Source organism: Hakea prostrata, chromosome 4, assembly GCF_041222555.1.
Source record: "Hakea prostrata isolate BN-2017 chromosome 4, UWA_Hpros_2, whole genome shotgun sequence".
Classification (NCBI taxonomy): Eukaryota; Viridiplantae; Streptophyta; class Magnoliopsida; order Proteales; family Proteaceae; genus Hakea; species Hakea prostrata.
In genome coordinates, this window is record NC_142603.1 from 14371661 (window position 1) to 14395519 (window position 23859).

At 40.1% G+C, this 23859-nt stretch overlaps 1 protein-coding gene across 1 annotated transcript; it reads left to right on the forward strand.

Annotated features, from left to right (window-relative positions):
• On the forward strand, positions 1–21892 carry LOC149018102 (uncharacterized). The gene is made up of 10 exons (XM_089152428.1): positions 1–396; positions 4955–5035; positions 5123–5211; positions 5291–5365; positions 5504–5646; positions 5734–5814; positions 5936–5977; positions 6084–6125; positions 6244–6300; positions 20808–21892. The coding sequence occupies exons 1-10, from the start codon at positions 274–276 to the stop codon at positions 20921–20923; spliced, it is 849 nt and encodes a 282-aa protein (XP_089008554.1). The 5' UTR covers positions 1–273; the 3' UTR covers positions 20924–21892.
• Positions 21893–23859: the final 1967 nt, after the last annotated feature.

A 23859-nucleotide genomic window follows, 5' to 3' on the forward strand; every position in this document is an offset into this window, starting at 1 on the left:
TAAGAGAGAGACTAAGAGCTCTCTACCTCCGTACCTCGTGACTCTTTCACGTTATCCAATCCATTTGGCCTGGGGGTATTACTTAGCTTTTTCGGAAGAAGGGCAATGGCGCTGTAGGGTTTTAGGGTTCTTCTTCTTTTACCATTTCTCTTCTAATTCGCCTCATAACTCCACTGTAAAAACTACCGAAAACCCACCTGCACTGCACTGCACTGCCTTCCTCTCCACCTCCTTATCCTCCTCTTTCCTTCTCTGCTCGCCTCATCGGAAAACATGGACAGATATCAGAGAGTCGAGAAACCAAGGCCTGAATCCACCATAAACGAGAACGAGATCCGAATCACCACACAAGGCCTTATAAGGAACTATATCACCTATGCAACTAGTCTCCTCCAGGTAATAAATATCTCATTCATCCTTTTAGAGTGAACCTCTCAACTCTACTTTTGCTTGTAATTTCCTTTCTGTTTGATTTGATGGCTTTGCAGAGACTGTAAATCATCGATTGTTTTTTGCCCGTACGTCGTTCGTATGATTGTCGATGGGTATTTTCAGTTCAGTTTCGTTAGAGCTTTATGGGTTGTTATTATTTCTTCCTTTCTCTATTAACATTTTTGCATGCATGTATGTGCCTGCTTGTTATTTTATCATTGCTTGGTTTTCCCCCCTCTTCCGTTTCAGCTTCCATTCTCGCTCTTTCTCTCTTGTTGGGTTTGCTTTTTGCTTTGGTTTTCGCACACAAGTTTTTGCATTACGTTACCCATTTTTTTTCTTTTCTTGGGGCATAGGTAAAGCAGCGGTTTCGTCCCATCCATCGGCTCCCTCCCTCTGTTGTGTGTCAAATGTTGTATTGAGTAATGAAAGTATTCTAGGATCAGAAGAACATTGCTTATCGGGAAATTGTAATATTTTAGCTGATGGTTGAAACAGAGATTAATATGTTGTTCCCTATATTTTTCTACCAGAATGAGGAACTTGGTGACTATCCTTAGTAAGTTTCCGAGCAAGTCATATGCTTTTTGGTGCTTTGAGTTCCAGAATTACTCCATTTGTTGCTCTAGATGTGATGCTTCCTTCTGCTTGTTCTGGCTTCTTCTCAATTATTGCCAATTAGACTTTGCGAAGTTTAGACAACAAAAAGTAAGTGTAGACTTTTACCTACAGATTATTTGGGAGGATTACGCTCTCAGTAACCACAGTTGGTTACAGTTACCGAAACCAGTTACCATAGGTATTTCTTTTTTTTGGGGGGGGGGGGGAGGAGGGGGAATTTTCAGGTGCTCTAAGATGTGATACAACAGAAGTGTATGGGAAAGTGTTCATGCTTTTCACATTCTCCGACACTGCCTTGACAACTAAACAATGCCTTCATGTTATCTTTATTGGCCTTCTCGTTTTTCCCCATGACATTTCCTTTTTCCTCTGTTTTTGGTTTGGATATCTTCTATTTTAAAATAAGGTTGTTCCAATTGGGGGTTTGAGTCAGAAACCACCGCTTCACTATTTTTTTTTGAGTTGCGGGGTGGGTTGTTATATTATCACTTGACTGGTTGGACCAATAGGACAGGCTTCAGTGACCCAAACCCAGGCCAGACTGGTCCAATCTAGGATTTTGCTTGGAAGTTATTTAGTTTTTCTATTTGTTTGTTCGGATTTTATTAGTGTTTATCTTCTGAATGCTTGCCAGTTCAAGTCCTTGAAACAGAGGTATGGTTGTGTATGTTTGACTCTCCCTAGACCTTGCTAAATAGAGGAGCCTTGTGCATTGAGTACAACATTTATAAGGCTTCTTTCTTTTTTTTTTTTTTTTGGCTTTGGGTTGACTCCAAAGAGAGTTTTGAGTTTAGGTTGCAAGTTATTTCAGTTAGTGAGGGATTCTTGTCATTTCTTCTTTAAATACTTGCATGCAACCCAACAATTTTTTTGAGTTTTACTTGGCGAGTGTTTCCCTCTTCCCTGTGTCTTTTCCCCTCTCTAGTCCAGCCAATTCACCATTGAGGCTGCGTACATCATTACCTTCACCAGATGTTGTTGCAGTGTTGACAGCCTTGTGTGCTGGGTATCCCTTTCTTATTCTCTCTTTTAAATTTATTTACATACTTTACCTCTCTCAATGTTGTGGTCTTGTTTAGCATGTCTTGCCTTTGGACATGGTTGTTTGGCTGGTTCTTGTTCCACCATCATGAAAATATATTCTGCAGTTGCATGCATTTAATGGGTTGTAAGCTTTTGTGTTATCTATTTATTTTCACTTTTAATCATACAAGCCCTGTTCCAATGAATGCAGGCAGTATTAGGTTTTGTTATCAGTTCAGCAATGATGTATTTGAGCTAAATTCTGTGCAATGAATTAACAATATATAAGCATAGTTCAGCTTAAATTTGAATGTTGAGATTGATAATTGGTAATTCTGGGATATATAATATGGTGAATGTACAAATTAGAGTTGATTTGAGTAGCTTCTGATACATTGGAAGTACATTGGGAGAAAGTTGGTTGAAGTGGCATAAACATGTACAGCAGAGACCATTGAATGCGCTACTGCTAAGGAGTGGTATGACTCATATTGAAGGAACTAGAAGAGCTGGGGGTTAGGCCTTACAATCTCTAGGATAAGTGGTGAGGAAAGATGGTCATGGTTTAGGACTGGTAATAAGTATAGTCTAATTTAGTTGATTCACTAAGACTCCCCTGTTTAGTAAGGAACTGGGGTAAGGCTGATTTGAGCTTTAACGAATGCATGCTTCAAGTATGTTGCCTTCTTTTTTTGTTATTATAAAGAATATTTAAAATCTTAGGTTTTGCTTTTGATCATGTAAGGTTGGGCACTGATCTAGGTGTTTGCACCCAAAATGGGAATATCCTATTCCATTCTTGTTTAGCTGGGCTTAGTGAGTAGTAGCCTTTTGCTACTTTCATGCATCCATCTCTGCCTCGGGCTCATTTTCTTTCTATTTGACTTCTCCTAAACTATTCATGGATTCTCTGAGAATCCTGAATTGAATCAAAATTGATTTGCTATAGGAGATCCTTCTGTAAAGAATTGGTTCTTATACTTGTGTACATGGATTACATCATAGCCAGTTGGAGGGATGATCATATAAGTTAGTCATTTTTGTTTACGTAGTTGTATGCTTGTAAGCCAATGGATTAAACATATTGATGTGTGTTGAAATTTAAGCTTGGTGGTATGTGGCCCTGTTCATCATTGTGCCTTCCCTGCTGCCCTTCTTCCCCATCCCATGTGAGTGCTTCTTCTCCATTCCCTCTTTCAATTTTTTCTTCTCTCTTTCTGTTTCTCCATTCTGCCCCTTCTCCTTGGGTATCCTCTTTTTTGCACTGCCCTTGGTTAATGAAAGAGGGCGTTGATCTGTCTGAATGTTGTTTTCGGTCAGCCTCTATTTATAGACTATCAATCAGTGGTTGGGGGCAAGGGCGATTCACGCCTCCTAGTGATTCATCATTCATATCTTCCTGGTATGATCCACTTGGCTTAGATCAAATCTGGCTGCCAGGTCTGATTCAAGAACTGAATATTCCTCGTTTAGTTGGTGAATCATCCTTTTATTGGCTTTACTCGTGAGGTTCCTGAATTACAAACTTTTCCCTGACTGGACTGCGATTTCTCTTTGGTAAGGTTGAAGACAACACCATATTGTGAGTTTACAGTATTCTTCACTTGAACCCCCCAAAAAAAGGGGAAAAAAAGAAGAAGAATTAAGTAATCTTCCCACTTTCCCCGAGTACCCCTTATTTCTTCCTTGATTCTCTATAGTCCTTATCTGGAAACAGCCTCTCTAGAAAGCCGGGGTAAGGCTGCATATATCACGACCCTCCCCAGACTCTGTAGTGGTTGCAACCTGTTGAAGTGACTACCCCCAATTTATTTATTTGTTTATTTTTGAAAAAAATATATTCCCTCTAGTCCTTATTTCCCTTTGAAGTCTACCTAAACAATAAATCCTAATTCCATTCTTATCCCAAAACCTATTTAACTACCAACTTGTCCTTTGGTATTCTGATTATGCAGCTCTGCCCCCCCCCCCCCCACCCCACCTATGAACTCTGAAACTTTTATGATTTCCGTTATCTTTGTACTATTTTCTATTGTGCAACGAAATAGGGTTTTGTGGCCAGATTCCATATCATGAAAGATATCAAGGGAGTCTTCTTATTGAAAAACTGGTTTACCTAGTAGGTTTTTCTGACAAGTGATGCATTGGTTTCACGGTCGTTCCCCACTAGTATATTGGGTTGGGTCAGGTATGGAAGCATATAGCAGGAGTCTCATTGATGGACTTTCAAGTAGCCTAATGTGTAGCCTAGCCTCTTCAAGATCAAACCGATTTTCATTTAAAAAAAGGACAAGTAGAATGAAGTTGCTTTACCAGCTCATCCAGATGCCCATGGGTTCTGCAGAACTTTTGTTGTGAAAATTGAGTACTTTTTACAACTTTTGGGAGTGCTACTTCTACTATTTCTAGTAAAAAAAATAAATTTCAGAAGTGGTATACTCAGTGCATGAGGTTTGTGCCGCTGCTTTTACTATTTCTATTCAAAAAATAATATTTAACAGAAGTGGTATACTCAGTGCATGAGGTTTGTGCCGCTGTTGGTTCTGGGGAGGCAATTATGATTGCAGCCCCTGGCTTCGTGGGAAGGCTGTCTCCACACCAGAACGCATGATCTGCAGGTCCACATTGGAGAGATCTCGCCATTGGATCAACTCTATATGTGAATGGTTGAATTTAATTCTGTTTTTAGTAATTCAAGATTCTGATTACAATTCTTCTCGTGCCTAGTGCTGGATAGGATTAGTTTTATTATGATCAAATGCTCTTTGCTCTCTACCCCCACCATTGGGATCTGCTTATTACTTGTGTGGATGCACTGTTTCTGTGCCTTGAAAAGATTTTTTGCTGGTCTTTATAATTAATATGACACTTTATTCAGGAGAAAAGGGTGAGAGAGGTTGTCTTGAAGGCAATGGGGCAGGCAATCAGCAAGACGGTGGCAATTGCTGAAATTATAAAGGTTTTCCTATGTTACCTTAGTCGATATATTCTTCTATTTTATTGTGATTCTATATTCATGCTCAAAACTGTTTACATACAAAAACAGAAGAGAATGCCTGGGTTGCACCAAGAAACTTCCATCAGCTCTACAAGTATAACCGATGTATGGGAGCCCATTGAGGAAGGCCTTGTACCGTATGTCTCTTGTCCATTTTTGGCTTTCAGTGTATTCATTGAATATGATTATTCATTTGGGTATAGATGTGGTATACAGCTTGGAGATGACTCGTCATGTTTCGATGATTTCAATCTCTTTGTCCACGACGGAGCTAAACAAAAACTCTCCTGGGTAATGGTCAAATGTTCTGATTTTTCGTATTTCATAATAACATCCGATTGACCTGAGAATTATATTCGGAACTTCAGTTGATTGGCATGCTGATCTTTATGGTTGAATAACTTAAGGCAAATATCTTTTGCACTATAGGTATCAGGCTCCATCATATGTTGAGCAGCCAAAGCAGCAGTATCAGCAACCGCAGCAGTATCACCAACCGCAGCAGTATCAGCAACCAAGACAAGCTTCTGCTCAAATTACTGATGAAAATGAAATTTATATATCTATGAATGGTAAGGAATCTTGCTCTGATGTTCCTCTTTAGAAATTCTTAACATGATTTTTGAACCTTCTTTTTTTTTTGCCCTGAATGGAAATAGATTCATATAGCCGGGGACGAGGTCGTGGTAGAGGGAGAGGAAGGGGTTGGGGGAGAGGTGGATATGGGAACCGCATCCAAGGTATTATATTATGCTTGTGCATTTGTGTGTGTGTGTGTTTGTTTTCGGTTTTTTGTTTTGCAGGATTATCTTGTACCTTTTATGTTCCTGCAGAAGTAATTTTATTTTTTTTGGGTCACAGAAAATGGTGGCTATTGGGGTCGAGGTGGGAACAACACACAAGGTATTATATGATTATTATTTAATTTTTTGGGGTTGGGGGTGTGGTTTGTCTTGCATGTTTTATGTTCCATGGGAAGTAATTTTTTTTTTTTTTTTTGGGGGAACAGAAAATGGTGGCTATTGGGGTCAAGGTGGGAACAGCAACCAAGGTATTATATAATGCATCCATCTTTTCCTCCTTAGGGAGGATTATCTCGCATCTTTCTGTTCCTTCAGGAGTGATTCATCTTCTTCTTCTTTTCTTTTGTGGGGTGGGGGGTTGGACAGAAAATGGCGGCTACTGGGGTCGAGGTGGTGGACGAGGCAGAGGTTGGGGTTATCGTGGTAAGTGATCATATTCTAATGTTGTAATCAATGCAATCTTGTATTAGTCTTGAGGTCTATCCCGTTAATAAGAGCTAATTCTTAGGAAATGGCCTGAGACCCCCAAAGTGGGAAAATACCAGATTAGACCGGTTTGCACTTACATTGTCTGCAAGACCTCTAGACTTAACCAAATTGAGATAATAGTTTCACTAATCATCCAAAACATTATCTACCTACATTGTTATCTTTGCCTTAATATCATGTGGAAAAAGCGATGTAGATCCAGCCCCATATTAGGCTCTTTTGCCTAGGATTGGTGATGTAGATGCCAAGCTGTTTGGCGATAAATGTAATAGAAGATTTAAGAAGAATAGGTCTGGTTCACTTTTGAACCAACCTAATGCAGTGTCAGACCTGTTCAATTGCTTCCAGTCTCACCCAATAGAACAAATCCTGTGGGGTTTACTTTTTATTTATTTATTTATTTATATTATTTCTACATAAGAGTGACTTAGACTTTGGTTAGGATTTTGTTTTGGATTTTTTTATTTCAGTTAGGATTTGCATTTTATTTCTTTTAAATATATCGTATTAGGATACAATTTTTACGTTGAATAGATTGAAGAGTTCTTTGTGTTATTGAGAGATTCCCTATCCCCTCTTCTACTTCCCATTTCTTCGCCTCCCTATTCCTCTAATTCTCCCTCCGTCACAGCCACCATTGCAGCCCTATTCCAGCCCTGCATCATCTCTCCCGGTGTTGAGAAAAACTCGTGAGCCGAGTTTTGTAAAATGAGAGTATTATTACCATGTGATTTGTATCTACAAATATGGACTTCAGTGGGGTGAAAATCCAGTGCATCTCAGGGTCCATCAACTTATAGTCTTTTATGGGATGATGTCTCCACATTGGCAATCTTCTTATGGGCTTTGACAACCAAAATTGGACTGTTGAACAATTCTTCAATTCCAACGTTGATTGAACCATGCGAATCAATTTGATTGTTGCTTTTGTGGGCTTCTGTTTCTTCTACATCTGATCCATCTTTGAAGGATTGTAACATACGCGACATTGTTTTGTAGAAATTATGGTTACCATTGGCAAGCTCCAGAAGACTTTTTGTCATGTTGGAAAACTCTTCTTGCATCACCCTTCCTGTTATCCTAATTCTCCTTCAATTTGGTATCATAGTCGAAAATCATCGCCTTCCCCATCATTCTTCTTCTTCTTCCCTTAGGCTCTGTTTTCGTTGTTTTGTGAACCAGTGGTGTGGGGGTGGTACTCTAGGGTTGTGCTGGGAAAGGGAAGGGGTGGGGAGGCTGAAGACAAGGAGGGGAAGGTTGGGAGTCTTCTACTTGAATGTTGGTGATGCTTGCTGGGATTAATGCTTTGAATGCTGAGAGCACACTTGAAGGTTGAATGCAGAAGATTAGAATGCTTCACTAGGCACCCCCAGGGTCCCCTCAAAGGAACACTGCCACCTCATGGCAAAACACTCAATTCATTAATCATTCTGCCCATAACATTCATGAAGAGGCTATTTATAGCCTGAAAATAAAAGACTCTGACCAACTTGGAACTACTCAAGAGATATGGATCCAATTACATCTTGGACTGGACTCTTATCTTATCTCAATTGACTAATTTCCACTCACTTAGGTGTCATTCAAACAATTTTAACTCAAAATAACTCAAAGTAACTAACTGGAGTCAACAAAAACTGGGGAAAATTCTAAAAATAATTTCAGAAATTAAATAAGGTTTAAAATGCCCAAATACCCCTCAAAAGGGATTTGACCAGCTTAGGGTGGCTTCTTGGAGCCATCCTGGGGGCCCCACCTAGAATTTCGTCCCGGGGGGGGGGGGTTCCCTGTTCATATCAATAAATCAACTACAATTAGACAATTTATCCCATTTGATGAGTGAGAGGTTCTCTGAAATACAAGAAGAGCTTTCTAACTTGACAACTGGACTTAGGGAGCTTGCTGATGTTAACAACAATTTCAATGTCATGCATCTTACGATCCTCAAAAGTTGATTTGATTAATGAATAACTTTTTATAGGAGTTTTGGTGCTATTTTGGCAGTGCATACGTGATTGTTATCCCGTTCTTTGATTACTTCTCTTTTCTTCCCAAGAGTTCTATTGTCCAAGTCAATTCAAGAATGTCTTCAACAACACTAACTTGCATTATTTCCAACTCAAATTCTTCTAATAATCTTCCTATTATTCAAATTCCCCTTCCGTGAAAGGCACCATAGCATTCCAATTGCAGGTTTTGATCATCTGGTAATGGGCCAGGATCCACTCCTATCAATCTTCTTCCTCCTTGATTCCCTCCTCTCCACTGTTTTAGCATTGTGATAGAGCAGTTCAAAAGAAAAAGTAAAAGAGAAAAGACTTTCTTATTGACAGCAACCAGAACAGAGAAGGAAGAAGAGTCGACAGGATTCGACAAGCAGAGAACATGTGAAGCACAGAGGAGTGACAAGTTCAGAATTAGAGAGAGAGAGAAAAGAAGACGCAGTAGGGGAAGAGAATTGGAAAACCATAAAAAGAAAAGTCAAAGGACATAACCAGAGAAAAGAAGAGTAGATCAAAAAGAAAAGCTGAGAAAAGAAGAGAGATCAGAGAAAAAGCTGCAGGAGCAAGAATAAAGGGAAGAATAGAGTAGAGAAAGAAGACATACTTGAATCTAGAATCCCCCATGATGTAATCAGCCAGGATCACTCCACGAAGGCTCGAAAGAAAGCCTAGGGCAGCAGCCCTTCTTGGGGCATCCCCTAGGGGCCAAACTATACCAAGGGCAATATGGTCATTCTCCCTCCCTCATCTCAAGTGATAGTAAGTTTTGTTAAGTCTAGAATATTTTAAGGAGTCCATAAGAAGTCCTTTAGTTGTTAGTTTGGGAGTCGTTAAGTTTGTCGAGTTCAAGTAGAGTTTCTTTGTTTTAGGCTGGCTATCAATTCAGGTCCTGTTTCTCGTTAATATAAATTGATTTAAAACATAAATTCATAAATGGAAAAGGCTATAATTCAGGTCCTGTATCTTGTTAATATGAATTGATTTAAAACATAAATTCATAAATGGAAAAACAGTCTATAATTTATCACCATAAACTGTTAATTTTTGTTTATGCTGGCGACTTTTATGAATGTGTGCAGCAAAAGAAGTACATTACCAAAAGCTTGAAAAAAAACCTTGTTTTTCCTCTCTCTTTAACCTCCACATTGCTTCCATCTCCACTTTAACAATATTTTAGGGATATTCAAACTAGCCCATACCAATAAAGGCGAGTGGAAACTGAAACTATAACTGATATGCATTTTACAAGGTAAAGCAAAGCCAACCAAAACCGAATAGATGATACATAATGTATTATTCACCCAATAGTACCAAACCTATTTCTTTTTATTTAATATATATTATGTCTAGTAGTAACCAAAAGAAAACTGTTTACCACTCATAACCAATTTTCATAATTGATTATCTTTTATATGGGTCATTCAAGATTTGCAAATCTTTTTGGATTAATGGGCCGGATTCTTAGCCGGTTCTGTTACAAAGAGGTGAAGGTCACCACAAAGAAAGTGTGGTTACGGAGGAACTTTATCATTTTGGGCCGCGAGAAGGGTACCAGGCTAAGCACATCCGTTGACATGTTCCAGGGGGTCTTACGTATGGTCAGGTCTTACACGTGTTGCCCTTTACTGCCCATGGACTCAGAAGTCTCGAGATTAGGCTAATTCTAGTCCAAAATCAAGGCTTAAAAGAATCCAATTTGGAATTCTAATCCAAATAGGATTCCTTAGTTAAGTCCAAGTTGGTTTTCTTTGTTGAGTCCTAATTAGTTTCCTTCAATGTAGCAAGGCTATAAATTGCACCTCACACCACATAACAAAGCAGTTTTGATGAATTGAATAAAGAAAAGCATTGAGGGAAGACTTGAGAGTCGTGGGGAGAGCCCATGGCCTGTGTTTTGGAGTTTTTATTTTTTTCAGCAATGTCACCATGTGTTCCTTCTTCCCTCAACCTGTGGTAGCCATTGAAGCTTCTGAACTTTTGCAAATCTTCAAGAAATTCATCAACAAGTTCAGACCTTCCCCAAGCCTTCCCCATCCTCTCCTACTGATGTGCACAAGGTTGACCCCTATAATTGGGTCCAAAAACCCAGGTCCAATTGGTGCATCAAAGGCTGCCTGAACCCTTATTGGGGTATGTTGGTCATTTTGACATTTTTCGGGTGTCTTAGGTCTGGGTCCCATTGAGCCTTGTGTGTGGTCTATACCCCAGATCTATTTTTATTTCATTTTTCTGTTTATTATTTTGCAAATTATTTGAGAGTCCATGTGTAGGTGAGATTCCTAGTTAGGTGGGAATCCCACAACTTCAATCCGCTTTAATCTCTTAATTGTTAGACTCCATTTCTACTCTCAACATTTGGATTGGAGTCCTCTAGAGTTAATTATTGAGGTTTTTTTTTGGGGGGGGGTTGGGGGGGGGTTGTTATTTATTAAGTTGTAAAGGGTATCCTAGTTTATAAGGGATTCCCTAGTTGAGTCAAGTTAGGTTTCCTCCAGAGTCCATGATGTATCCTGGGTTGGGCTCCCCAAAATTGGGCAAAAAATCAGACCCAAAAGGTGCACCTAAAGCTGGCCAAATACCCCCCCTAGGGTGTTTGGTCATTTTCCAAGCCTACTTGGGGCTCAATATGGGTCTTATTGTACTCCGCACGATCCTAAGTCGGGTCTATCTTTAGTTTTCTGTTTGAGTCAGAGTTTAAGAGTTACAATCCCTTTAAGTTAGTGTTGAGTTAGGATAAGGTTCTCTAAGCTTAGGAATCTTATCTTAAACAAGGTGCAAAATGTTGCTGACACAAGGGGCGTTGGTGGCTGTTGACACCACTGAAACCCCGAAATGTCGGCCGCATTTTGCTGACATTTGGATTGGTTTCGGTGAAAAATCAACCAATAGTTTTTTTTTTTGGGGGGGGGTATTTAGGGTATTTTTTGCCTGAAATTTGTTGTTGAACCTAATTTGAGGCCAATAAATACACTGTGAGTATTATTTTGGCCTAAAACATCACCTAAACTAATGTTCCTGATCGGCAAATGCAAGGCTATATGCAGGCGAAACTGGAAGTCTAGAAAAGTCATATGAATCAATGTAAACATGTAAAGAGAACACAAGTACACAACTAGTGAAGAGAAGCTTTGGGAAGCGCTGGAAAAGAGAGAGAAAATGACAAAAATCCAGTGGGAAGATCGTCTTGACTGACATTGGAATAAATATCGCCAATAAAAATCGCTATATCGCGAGAAACGGTGATTTATCGCTAATGGTCGAAAAATCGACTGTTTGGCGATGTATCCCCTATTTCTCGGCGATATATTGCTGACTAATTGCAAACCACATATTGCCTTGAGGTGTCGTGTTAGTACCTATCGACACGGCGGTATATCGCTGACATGGCGTACCTTGATCTGAAAGTAGTTCTATTTTTAATTATTTCCTAATTTGGAGTCTGAGTAGTTGAGTGAAGTTGGTATTTGATTGTGAATGTGATTTGTTTAAGATAGGGTTCTCTAAAATTAGAAACCTTATCTTAAAGTAGTTCTATTTATAGTCAGGTTCTAATTAGGTAGTGTTGGATCCAAACAGTTGAGGGAATCTTTTTTTGAGTCCAGTTCAATTGTAAAGGCTATAAATAGCCTAGTCCTTCATGTTATTTCTCAGTTTTGATGATTAATGAATTTGATTTGAGAATTTGGCTTTGGTATAAGTCGTGGGATCCTTCTTGGACACCCTGCGGCTGGGATTTGTGATTTGCTTCTTCAATTCAAGGCTGCCATCAACCACTTCACACATTCAGCTACAGATCACAGCAAGTTTCTTCAACCAAGTAAGTTAGGAACCTTCCCACTCCTCCCCTGCATCTCCAGCCATTCCCCTACCCAAAACCCCCAACCACCGTAGGTCACCCTTCCCTCTTCCCCTATCCCAACATCACCCTGTCCTACCCCCTTTAGGAAACTATTCATCCCAGCTCTTTTCAGCCCCTTTTCAGTCCCTTTAGGATTACATAAGTCTAGGAAACCCATCCCTACCCTTAGTTCTGCAAATACAGTCCACTTTCCCTAAGTTCTAAAATCCCTGCACTTCATCTCCTTGCTTGAAGTTGCAGAAAAATCTGGAATTGCAGAAACTGAATTTTATGGAGTTCTCACAGCTAGAATCTATTCTGGTTGAAGGAATAGGATCAGAAAGAATTTTGATTTATAGTACCAGCAACACTAAACCGTTTTCCAACTCCAACCTAAATTAGCCCTAAAACCCCTAATCCAAGCATCCAGAAATCCAGGCTGAGTGCTGGTTCCATTCTAGAAGATCCTGAATATTTAACCCAAAACCCTGGGTTAATCAGTCCAAGTCTTTTCCGTCCACTTGTAAGGCTATTAATAGCCCACCCTATTTCGTTGTATGGCAAGTTGAATTGATGAGTAAAATTTCTTAATTTGAGGGCAAGTAATGTTGTGGTCTGTTGTGGATTTGAGTGATTTTCTTCCTCATGTTCAGCCCTTGTTCTTCAATTTCCAGCATTAGTTCAACAAGTCTCAGCAGTCAGTCAACCTCAATAGCAGCTCAAGTCTGACACCAAGTAAGTATTTTCCATTCCATCCGCAAGCCTCCCCCTTCCATCCCAGCGTTAGCAGCAGCAACCCATCCCCTAATTCTCCATCGCCCCTTCCCTTTAGGCCTCCCTTCTTCCACCATAAGAACCACCCCATCCCCTAGAACCTAGCCATACCCTTGTTACCTTGAACTAACCATTAACCCTAAATCTGAAAATCTTGCACTTCATCTTCAACCTCTAGAAACCCAGAATTTTACCCAACCCTCGAACACCTAGTGTCTCTCCAACCCCAACTGTATTCACCTTGCCCTTTTAGGATTAGCATCCCACCCCTTTTACACTCGATCCCAGTCCCACTCAAATCCAAGAATCCTAAATCGTTTAGGACTCTTCAAACACTTTCTAATCCATCTAGGACTGACTTAAACTTATTAGACTTAGCCTGAAATTACAAAACATTAAAAAACAGCCCCCTCCTAAGCCTAACCGAACCCTATAAAAGCATCCTTTAAAGCCTTAACCTGGAATTTCAGTTCTGGAATTATACTACAGCAACAAGTGAAACCCTAAGAACCTTCTATTCAGCCTTAAAACTCTGAAACCTAATCTTATGCTTAATTCCCAGATCTGAAACCTAATTACAGCATTGTCTTAGCCCCTAAAACCCACATTCCTTCAACCCTAGAAGATTGTTGGTTCACAAAAAGAGCATCCAGGAGTGACCCAATTTTAGGGTTTAGTTTCAAATTCTCAAACCCTAGAATCTGGGTTACATCACCTACCCTATCCCCTTCTAACCCCCATGTGACAGTCCCCTCTCCTCTCTCTTCCTTGCGGCACAATAGGCCTTCTCCTAATCCCCAAACCCCTAGGATTCCCACCGCTTCCCCTCCCTCACCCAATACCTCCTCTTCCCCCTAGGTCCCAATTTTTGAAATTATGCATTTCATCTTCTACCTCTAGAAACCCGAACCCTGAGGTTGGAAATTGAATTCAAATACTAAACAGAATTCTGTTTTCAATCAAACCCTTGCACCAACCCACTGGCTGAACCTTAGTCCTTCCCCCTCAAACCTAGCCACCCACACAAGAGTCCTAGACACATCAGGAACCTAATTTTAGAAACCCTATCTTGGGAATCAAATCCGAAGCTTGTGTTTCCACAGAATCAAGATTTAATTCCCTACTTTTGTGAGCCCTAACCATGCTTGCCGAAACATATTCCCCACTTCAGTCAACCCTAAATATCCCTAAACCCTAGCTTTTCTCTTAACCCTAAATTTGGAAGTCATTTCTGAGTTATAAATTACAGCAAGGTTTTGAAGTGAAATCTATAAACCCTACAATCCTAATCCCACCCTAACCCTTGCCAACCCCTCTTAAAACCCTAGAATCATCTAACAGCCCTAGACCTATAGCTGCAGGAAATAATTGACCATCTACAGCTGCTGTCCGTTAAGAATTGACTGAGATCAGACCTACAACAGCTAAGTTAAAACCTTGATTTTACTGCTGGTTCTTTAAAAGAGGATCCTCAAACTGGCCCCTGACCTGGGATTACATCATCCAGGCTTGTAAGACGGCTCAGGTTATTGATTAATGAAACTGAGAACACAGAGTTGCAGCCAGAGAAGCGTGATGGATATGCTTCAGGGTTTCCAAGCTTTGAGGAAACCCTGTGGATCCTATTGGGAGCATTCTTCTCCAACTTCAATCAATTTCCAGCAGTAAATCAGCAAGTAAACATTACTCCCACCCCTCCCCAATGCCTATCCCCCTCTTCTAACTCTCCCATTCTCTTCCATAAAGCTTTTCTGCACCTGAAGTTTTCTTCGAAACCCTAAAACCCAAAGTTCCCTTTTCCCTCATCTGAACCTTCTCCACTTCTTATAATACCATTGCCACTTTCCGGGCCTTCTGCCTTAATTAGAGACCCAACCTCAAGACCGGAACCCTAGTTTTAGAGTCCAAGTCTAGTTAATGATGCAAACCAGGATCTAGGGTTAGGGGTAACAAGGTAATTTCCCTAGATTTATGGTTGCCCAGGAAATTCCAGTAATTAAAGATGAAAATTCTAGGGTTTCAGAGGGTGTTTTCACACTTTAGAAGTCGGTCACAATGTGAACAGGGTTCAGGTTATCTGTAGGATTCAGATTTAGGTTTTCGAGGTTTCGCCAGAGGGAAAGTAAGGGCTAACCGTTGCTGGTTCTGCTGCACAGAAATTGAATTTTATTGATGTTCTACCAGCTGGATAAGGAAAACAGAACTCGACAGAATCAGTTTTTGAGAACTTTAAAATTTCTGCAGAATCTCAAGTAAGAAGATGAAGTGCGGGGTTTTCCAAAGTTAGGGAAATAGGGCTGATTTGAAGAAAATAGCCGAGGGGGTTGTTCCTACGGTTCATGCAATCCTAATGGAGGAAGCTTGAAGGGGGCTGGGATTGAGGGTTTCCTAGTGGGGGTAGGATGGGGCCGATGGGCTGCCATGCGGAAGACGGGGAAGGGGAAGGGGAAGGGGAAGGGCCACAATGACTAGGGGAGGGGCTAGGGCTTGAAGGAAATTAAAGGGGATGGGGCAGGGGGTAATTGCGAGGGAGTGGGGATGGTTTCCTAGGTCTAACAAGAGGGGAGAGGGCTGGTGAGGCTACCTTGGCGAGGGGGTTGTACTTTAGGGTTGTGGAAGGGAAGGGGTGGGGAGGCTGTGGACAAGGAGGGAAAGGTTGGGGCTGAGGTTGGAAGCCTTCTACTTATTTGAATGTTGGTGATGCTTGCTGGAATTAATGCTTTGAATGCTGAGAATGCAGTTGAAGGTTGAAGGGAGAAGATTAGAATGCTTCACTAGACAAACGCAAGGTCCCCCCTTAAAAGAACCCTACCACCTTTTGGCAAAACGCTCAATTCGTTGATCAATCCAATCTGAAAATAACATTACATGAAGAGGCTATTTATATCTTGAAAATAAAAGACCTCGACTCGACTTGGAACTCATTAACAGGTAAGGATCCAATTACATCTTGGACTGGACTATAAATGATAAAGCAACACCTAATAGATAAGATAAGGAATCAATTAACTAATTTCCAACTCATTCAAAACAACTATAACTCAAAATATCCTCAACTAACGAATTTGCAACTCATTTAAAACAACTTCAACTCAAAAGTAAAATTCTCCAAACAAAACCAAACCTAACTGAAAATAACAAACTAGACTCAAATGAAAATTCTAAAAATAATTTTAGAAAGAGAAAATTACATGGCACCCACTATTTTTGGGTGAGACTAGTGACCACCTATTATTGTCTCCAAAATTACATGGCACCCACATGCATAATTAAAAATTACCCACAATTAAATTCTACTGTTAAATGGTTAGTAAAATTACTTAAATACCCTTTCCCTATTTAAAATTTGAATTTCAAATTGCCCAAATGCCCTCTGTGTAGGGAAATTACAATAATGCCCCCCACTTTAATACCCTCCAATACCCAACTACGTGAAGGGATTCTCCCTTCACCCATTTTCTAACTATCCCTTGCCTCACTGTCTCTTCGTCTCTCTCTCTTTCTCTCTCTCTTTCTCTCTCTCTAACTCATTGTGAAAGCTTCAATGAAGAAACATAATTCACCAATGGTCAGTTCATTTCATCTGTGAATATCCGTCGCTAACCCATCGTTTCGTTCCCTCTTTTGTTTCATCTCTTTCTTCTTCTTTTTCTTCTCTCTGGTTCTCTATGTTCTGGGTTTTAGCATCTCTCTTCTCTCCTGTGTGTGGGCTCCACCCGAAACACATGCTTCTCTCCTGCAACGGTAATGGAGTATTCTTTCCAATAACATGGTTTTAGAACGATTTCAGAAGGTAATAGATAAATGAATATTTGTCAATGGAAGATGCAATCTTAAAAGACAAAGTAATGGTTCCTTTGATTGTGTGTTGATACGGAGCTTGCAGAATCAAATGATGTAGGACATATTGTTCTGATTCAAAAAATGGCTAGGGAAGAAGTGATGGCCGTACAAACGGAATGCTTCGTTGGATGGGTTTTTCTCCAAAGTGGCCAGTAGCCGATGCCGGAGACGACATCATTGTTCCGACGTTTGATCTCCCTAGGGATTCTTTTTGGATGATCCAAAAGATTCAACAGAGCAGAAAGGAAACAAACACCAGTCGTGTTTTTTGGAGTTTTAGAAAAAGGACTGCGTTAGGGTTTCTGCTGGTAGACGATCTTAAATCCTACAATTCGGACCCGTGCCGAAAAGAAAAACAGATGGAGAGACCACACTGATGAGATTTTGGTGCGATTGGCTTATCATTTTATTGGAAAAATTTCCAGATGAACCATGATCCAAGTTCATCCGTCCAACTTTTTCCCCCTTTTGCAAATTAATCCAAGTTGTTACCTTTATAAGTTGGCCATTTTGATTTCCAAGTTTAAATCATCAACTTTCAAGTCTGAAATTGCAAAAGCAGACGGTAGAAAAATCATACTCTTTTAACTTTGAATTGACGATGTTCTTGTCCGAGGACAATTGTGCTCATGAGTCGTTCATGTATCCCAAATTAATTTTGTATTCTCCTGTTTCCTTTGCTATTTTCAGGGTTTTTTAGTAGCATCACTGACTGGGTTATCTATTCGAATTATTTGAGAGGTTAAATTTGGTGATACACCAAATTTGTCGGCATCAACTTTTGAGGACTTAATCCATAGGAAAACCAGAACCACCGGCGCGAAGAACCGCCGCAGTAGTGACGCTACTGAGAGGATTTGCTTTGCGATGATTTGGCTTCGATTAGAAAGATAGAAAGGGAGATGTAGGGATATGTGATCGTCCATAGGAAGATGGGTGAAGGGGAAATGATATAATGCTCAAAAAGGCATTTTTTTTTAATTAATTTTACTAAACATTTAACTGCAGAATTTAACTGTGGGTAACTTGTAATTATGTATGTGGGTGTCATGTAATTTTAGAGATAACAGTGGGTAGTCACTAGTTTTACCCCAAAAATAGTGGGTGCCGTGTTATTTTCTCTTTTTGAAATAAAATAAGGGCTAAAATTCCAAAAACACCCACCAAAAGGTGTTTGGTCAGCTTAGGGTGGCTTCTTGAAGCGCCATCCTGGGGCGCCTCCACTTGAGGTTTCGGCCAAGTGGGTGGTCCTTGTGTTCACATCAGTTAATTAATTAGAGTCCAAGTGTCCATGTAATATGGCTTTAAATAGCCCCTTTTATTATGAATAAAGCTGGTTGGAATTATTGAGTAAAATCAGACTTGGGCTGTGGAATGAAACCCTGTGGGACTAGGCTGGGAATTCTCTTGAGTTTCAGCAATTTCAGCATTCTAGTCTCCAGTTCCAGCAGCTTTCAACTCAGAACAAGCAAACCTCCATTACAGCAGCAGACGCCTTCTTCCAGGTGAGTATCCCCCCTTCCATCGCAAGACCCTCCCGCTCCCTTTTCTCCCTTCGACAGCAGCAACACCCCCTTTCCCCCTTCATCCCCTATTTTTCTTTCATGATTCCTGCAGCAGCATAGGAAACCAAGAGCCATCGTAGTCCTTGGATTGCAGAAATTAGTGCAATTCAAATTTTCTTGAACCTGTTTCTTTATTTTCCTGTGTTTCTTTTAGATTCTTGTGGCAGTAGAATTTCCCTGTTCTGTTTTTATTTTTTTATTTTTTTGTTTCTTGATTCTTGCGGCAACACACCCCCCAAAAAAAATATGGAAAAAAGAAAGAATCACAAAGGAGAAGAAGACAGAAAGAAAGAAGCTGGAAAAAAGGGGGGAAAAAAAGAATCACGGAAAAAAAAATTAAAAAAAGAAAAAGAAAAGAGAGAAATGTAGGGAAAGAAAGAGGATCTGATGAATTCCAAGATCCATGAATTCTTAAAGTTCCCAAATTTCCTTTCCATCTATCTCTAAATTATTTGACGAAACTTCTTCCCCTCCACATTCCCTTTGGGCATTTTCTGCCCTTCCTTTATCCAAATTATCCCTAATCCATTCCCTAAGATCTTTAGGCACTTCCACAACCAAATTTACATAGCCCATTATCCTTTTTCTTCACCAAAACCATTGCATAGGAGCTTAGGATATTCCCTCCCTTCTTCCATCAACCCTAGAGCATCCCATACCTTTCCTGCAAACCCTAGTTTATCCAAGTATCCCCATAAGTTAACCAATAATTTTAACTATCCCATGACATACCCAAACTCTCCCATAGGATATCTGTTGGATCCAGGAACTCAAATACACGTCTTTGTCAATCCACAGATCATAGCCTAGTGATTTGATATCCCATTATTTGTTGGTTCTTATTAAAGAGGATCCTGGAAGATCTAACCCAGACTCTGGGTTACATCAGTGGTATCAAAGCTACAATAACCACCAAGAACTTGACATAGAAGGTGTACTAGAAGTCAGCCACAGGACCTGCAAGTTCAAGCACCAACATATTGGAGCCGTGAATGGACCAGCAGTAGCTTGCGCTCTAGAGAGCATACAGAAGGGTCATACAGATTTTCTTGCAGGATTGCAAAGATTGTTAGAACAACTACATGGCTTATCTAACATTTAGAGCGAATCCACGGACAAGTACTACCCCCCCCTCCACCTTCATGGTCAAGTCCCCAGTCCCCACAGAGCCTTTCACCCTTGTGAAGAAGCTAGTACAAATCACACATACTGGGATGAGAAGTACAGAAACATGGATAATCATACTAAGAATTTCAGGTATGAGAATCCTTTGTATAACAGGTTTGAGGATGAAGACAGACTCCATCATCGTGCACGACCCACTTTAGAAGAGCTTATTAGGTCTTACTACTTGAGTGACCATGATCAGAGGAGGTACAACAATCAAGACACTATCTGTAGGAGGGATCCCCCACCCACTAATTCTTCCTGAAAACAAACTCCTCAGACAGTCTACAAGGTAACACACTACCCCAATGACAGCAGCCCTAGCTACTACATGGAGGATCCTTTTTCCAAGGACTCTCTTCAGAGGAGGGAAGTTGTTGACCTCAACAACTAACTAACTAGTTCTTGAAGAGGTCCTTTTTCCACCTCTAGAAGCAAATCCCAGATGAGACTGCTACAGACAAAACTAATACAGAGAAGAACCTAGCCCATGATGACAAGGTCGTAGCAACTAACCCACTCCCCCAGAGGTTCTTTATTCGCTTAATGGTATTGGTAGAGCCCACCAATATCAGGCCCGTACCAGCACCAATCCCATGCGAAACTGGCCCTCCTTTGGGTCTCAAATTTTTTCTTGGAGAAGGTACTACATGTATTCTCAGAGCTATAGCTACGGTACTGATGGAGCTGGTGACAAGGAAAGGCTCCAAAGGGATGCCCATTGACTTCACCTTTCCTCCTAGGGGTATTGACAAACAGACCCCTAGGATTGAAGGATCAACACTTTTGTAGTGTAATCTTGTAACTATCGTTAGAATGACTTGGAATTATGCAAAAAGGTGATGGTAAAAAGTGTATCCCCCTAATGGTCGATTTAATGGTTTGACTCTGAGATGCTACCCTTCTCTAAAGAACAAAGGGAGATACTACTCTGCTGTGGAAAACTTGTTTATCTTTGGGAAACATAGCATACATTAATAGAGGAAAATAATGAATAATTAGCTGTATGCTGTCTGTCGGTACGTGATGATGTTTCATGTTGATGTTATATTTTCCCTTAGTGTTTTAAAGTAGTTATTTAAATCTAGTCGGAAAGGGCAAAATGATTTGTAGATGACTAATCATCTTTACATTGTTCTTGAGTACTATTTCACCATTCAATCCTCATCGATTGAAGTTTGCTTGTCACAATATTTCTAGATGCATTGGCTTCCTTGCATAATACATCCAGGCTGTGTTTTCTGTTCACAGGTGCTGGATATGAAAGAGGGAGGGGTGGAGGCAGGGGTTATGGTCGTGGCCGTGGGCGGATGGGTGGGGGACGTATGGGTGGCCGTTGGAGGGGTGGTGGTGGTAATCAGTTCTAGGAGTTGGGTTGGCATGTTTTGTTCTACTCTAAGCCAAGTGCTTGCCCTTGCGTTATGGGGGAAGGGGAGTGTGAGGAAAAGTATTGTGATTACGGTGTTTCCAGCTTCAAACTGTGGGCTATTCTGAAGGGGGTTGTTGGAGCAGTGTTTTGTTCATATGTTCTATGATATGGATATTGGCTTGGCCTGCTTGATATATGTTTTGTTGATTTTCCTTAGCCAAGGGCAGTAGGTGATATGATGTGCTCAATTTGTTGTAAGTCATCCATCTCTCAACGCTTCCCTCCTGAATCAATCTTTCCTTTGTATCTATATCCAATTTTTTTGCAGTGTATGTATTTGTTTTTAAAACCTCCATTCCTAATGCAAGTTTTATCTGTACAAGATGCAAGTTTCCCCCTTACTTTTAAAGGTAGATTGGCTGACTGGCTCTTTGAGTGTTAAGAAAGGCTTCTGGAGCAGGTTGTGCTGTTGACCTTCAAAAAAAGGCTCCTGAAATGGGTGTTGTTCGAATTAGATGTTGAACCTGACACACATAGTTAGCAACCTGAAATTGAATCCTACTTTGTTCCTGTTATCGTGCCTGCATGTATGGGTGTTGTCGAGCACCCTTGAATTTGACTACACTACAGGATTGCAACGAAAACAGGAAGGAACCAATCGAACAGTCAATCAATGCGGTTTGGCATGCATTCCAGTTTCCAATAATTCATTCGTTTAACCGTAAGCTATTGAATGTTGCGGTTTGACCATTTGCAACGTTAGCAAAGAAATCAAATGTCTAATATTTGTTGGAAAGAAAATCTTTACCAAATGATTAAGTTTTAAAGATGAATTACTCCGTTGTACCCATGCTGACCTAGATTTTATATTCCTACTTAGGATCTATTGACTCTATAAAGTACCATGCAAATAAAAGAAGCAATAAGCCTGCTTACTTCAAATACCTTTGAAAAGTACTACCTATTAACTATCTTGCAAGTAAAAGAAGCTATAAGCCTATAGAGTCCTGGGTCCCAAGTCCTCTATAAAAGAAAGCGTGATCTTATATACGGTGCAACCAAATTGAACCAAATTGAAATAAAAAAAAAAATTTCTAGAGTCTTGTGCACGGGAGGGGGTATAGAAGTTATATTCTTTCTTTGAATACCTTTGAGAAGGACTTGTTGTCTGTCTTTCAAAGAAAAGTACTCATAAGCCTATAAAATCCTTGGTCCCAAGACTCTTTCATTAGGATCATTTTCATCTTTCCTTCTTTGCGTGCGTGTGTGCATGGATGGCGTGCGTCCAGCTAAGGGTGTCGATTCGGTACGGTAACGGTAATTCGGTACGGTATGGTACGGTATTGAATTTGAAAACCTCAAACCATAACCGTACCGTACCATATTTATACGGTACGGTATGAAAACGGTAATTTAAAAAACGGTACGGTATGAAAACGGTATAAAATCGGTATGGAAAAACGGCACGGTTCGGTATACGGTGCGGTTTTGTTACGGTATTGTCTTGCTTCTCTGTTGCCATCTTCTTCTTGTTTTGTCACTTGTAATGGGTTTTTTATATGGGAACAGTTCTTGCTTTTTTTAAAGTCTAGGTATGTGATGGTGGAAGAAGCCACATATGCTAATATGCAATTGCTAAAGCTGCTGAAATGCTTGAGCTCAGCAACATTGCCATGATCTACAAAAACCCATAAAAGAGCAATCATTAAATCTATCCATTATTTTCTGTCTTTGCTTGTCAACTAAGGGAGAGGGAATTCTTCTCTCAAGACTTTCAATTCATTCACTAGATTTCTGTCTATTCCATTGCCCCTTCTGACTATTTCTACTTCAGTTTACTTGACTAAAGTCCATGTCCACGTTTTCAAACAGAATAAGAAAGGGTAGTTAATAATTAATTAGATCTATAACATTTGATTAGTTACTTACCTCAAGCATTATATAATATCACTCTCTATGCTCCCAACACTGGCAGTGTTCTCTATCTTTGTGACTCTTGTCCTTTGATTCTTCGAAGTGAAGCGTGACTCTCTGACATAAGTTTAGAGTTTAAACTTTAAAAGGGATAATATCTTTACGGTATATGGTACGGTAAATGGTAATCGGTAATCGGTAAACGGTACGGTAAACGGTATTTACCGACGGTATGACACTGTTTACCATAACCGTCTATTACCAAATTCGGTAATGGTAAAACCGTGCGAATTTGGAAGCGGTGTGCGGTAAGGTTTAAACGGTTCGGTACGGTACGGTTTAACGGTTTTTTAACCAAATTGACACCCTTACGTCCAGCAGCCAAATGTCCTGCTTGTAGTATTCGGTTGGTTTCTTGGTACCATATGTAGGGAATTCAGCATATGTAGGGCATTCAATGGCAGACTTGTAGACGCATGCCTTGCCCAGACGCCGAAGATCTTGAACTCTCCGTTGTCCACTAGCATTTAATAACTTTTGTCCCACTTAGCAGACCAGTCTAATGAGAATTGTACACATCAGGTGAGGCGTTCACATGATTAAATTTGTTGCTCTCTTCTTTTGCCCCTCTAATGAATACTTGGTTTTTCTTTTTATTTTTTCTTCAAAGTAGAGTAGATTGATCAAGTCTTACGTTTGAATTCTTATTCTTGTCTTGGAAGACTAATATCATGAGAAAGTAATTTTAACCCAATAAACAAACGTGTACGTTAAAGAAAATTATTATTATTTTTTTGGAATTGATGATTTTTATGTATATATTAGGGATAGAATATTGCATAATATACCATTAGGTAAATTCAAAGTCACAACCTCTCCACTAAAAGGTGTTCTTACCGATTGAGCATGCCAGCAATGGTTTAAGAAAATTATTTAAACAAATAAAATAATAGGTGATCATATGACTTTTGAGTGTAGGACTCTAGGATCTAGATAAGGGTGTGAATCGGTACGGTTTCA

Coding starts and splice junctions, on each gene's coding strand:
- LOC149018102 (XM_089152428.1), top strand. CDS start 274: ATGGACAGATATCAGAGAGTCGAGAAACCAAGGCCTGAATCCACCATA. Junction 5,036..5,122: donor CAATTGCTGAAATTATAAAG/GTTTTCCTATGT, acceptor ATACAAAAACAG/AAGAGAATGCCTGGGTTGCA. Junction 5,647..5,733: donor AATTTATATATCTATGAATG/GTAAGGAATCTT, acceptor GAATGGAAATAG/ATTCATATAGCCGGGGACGA.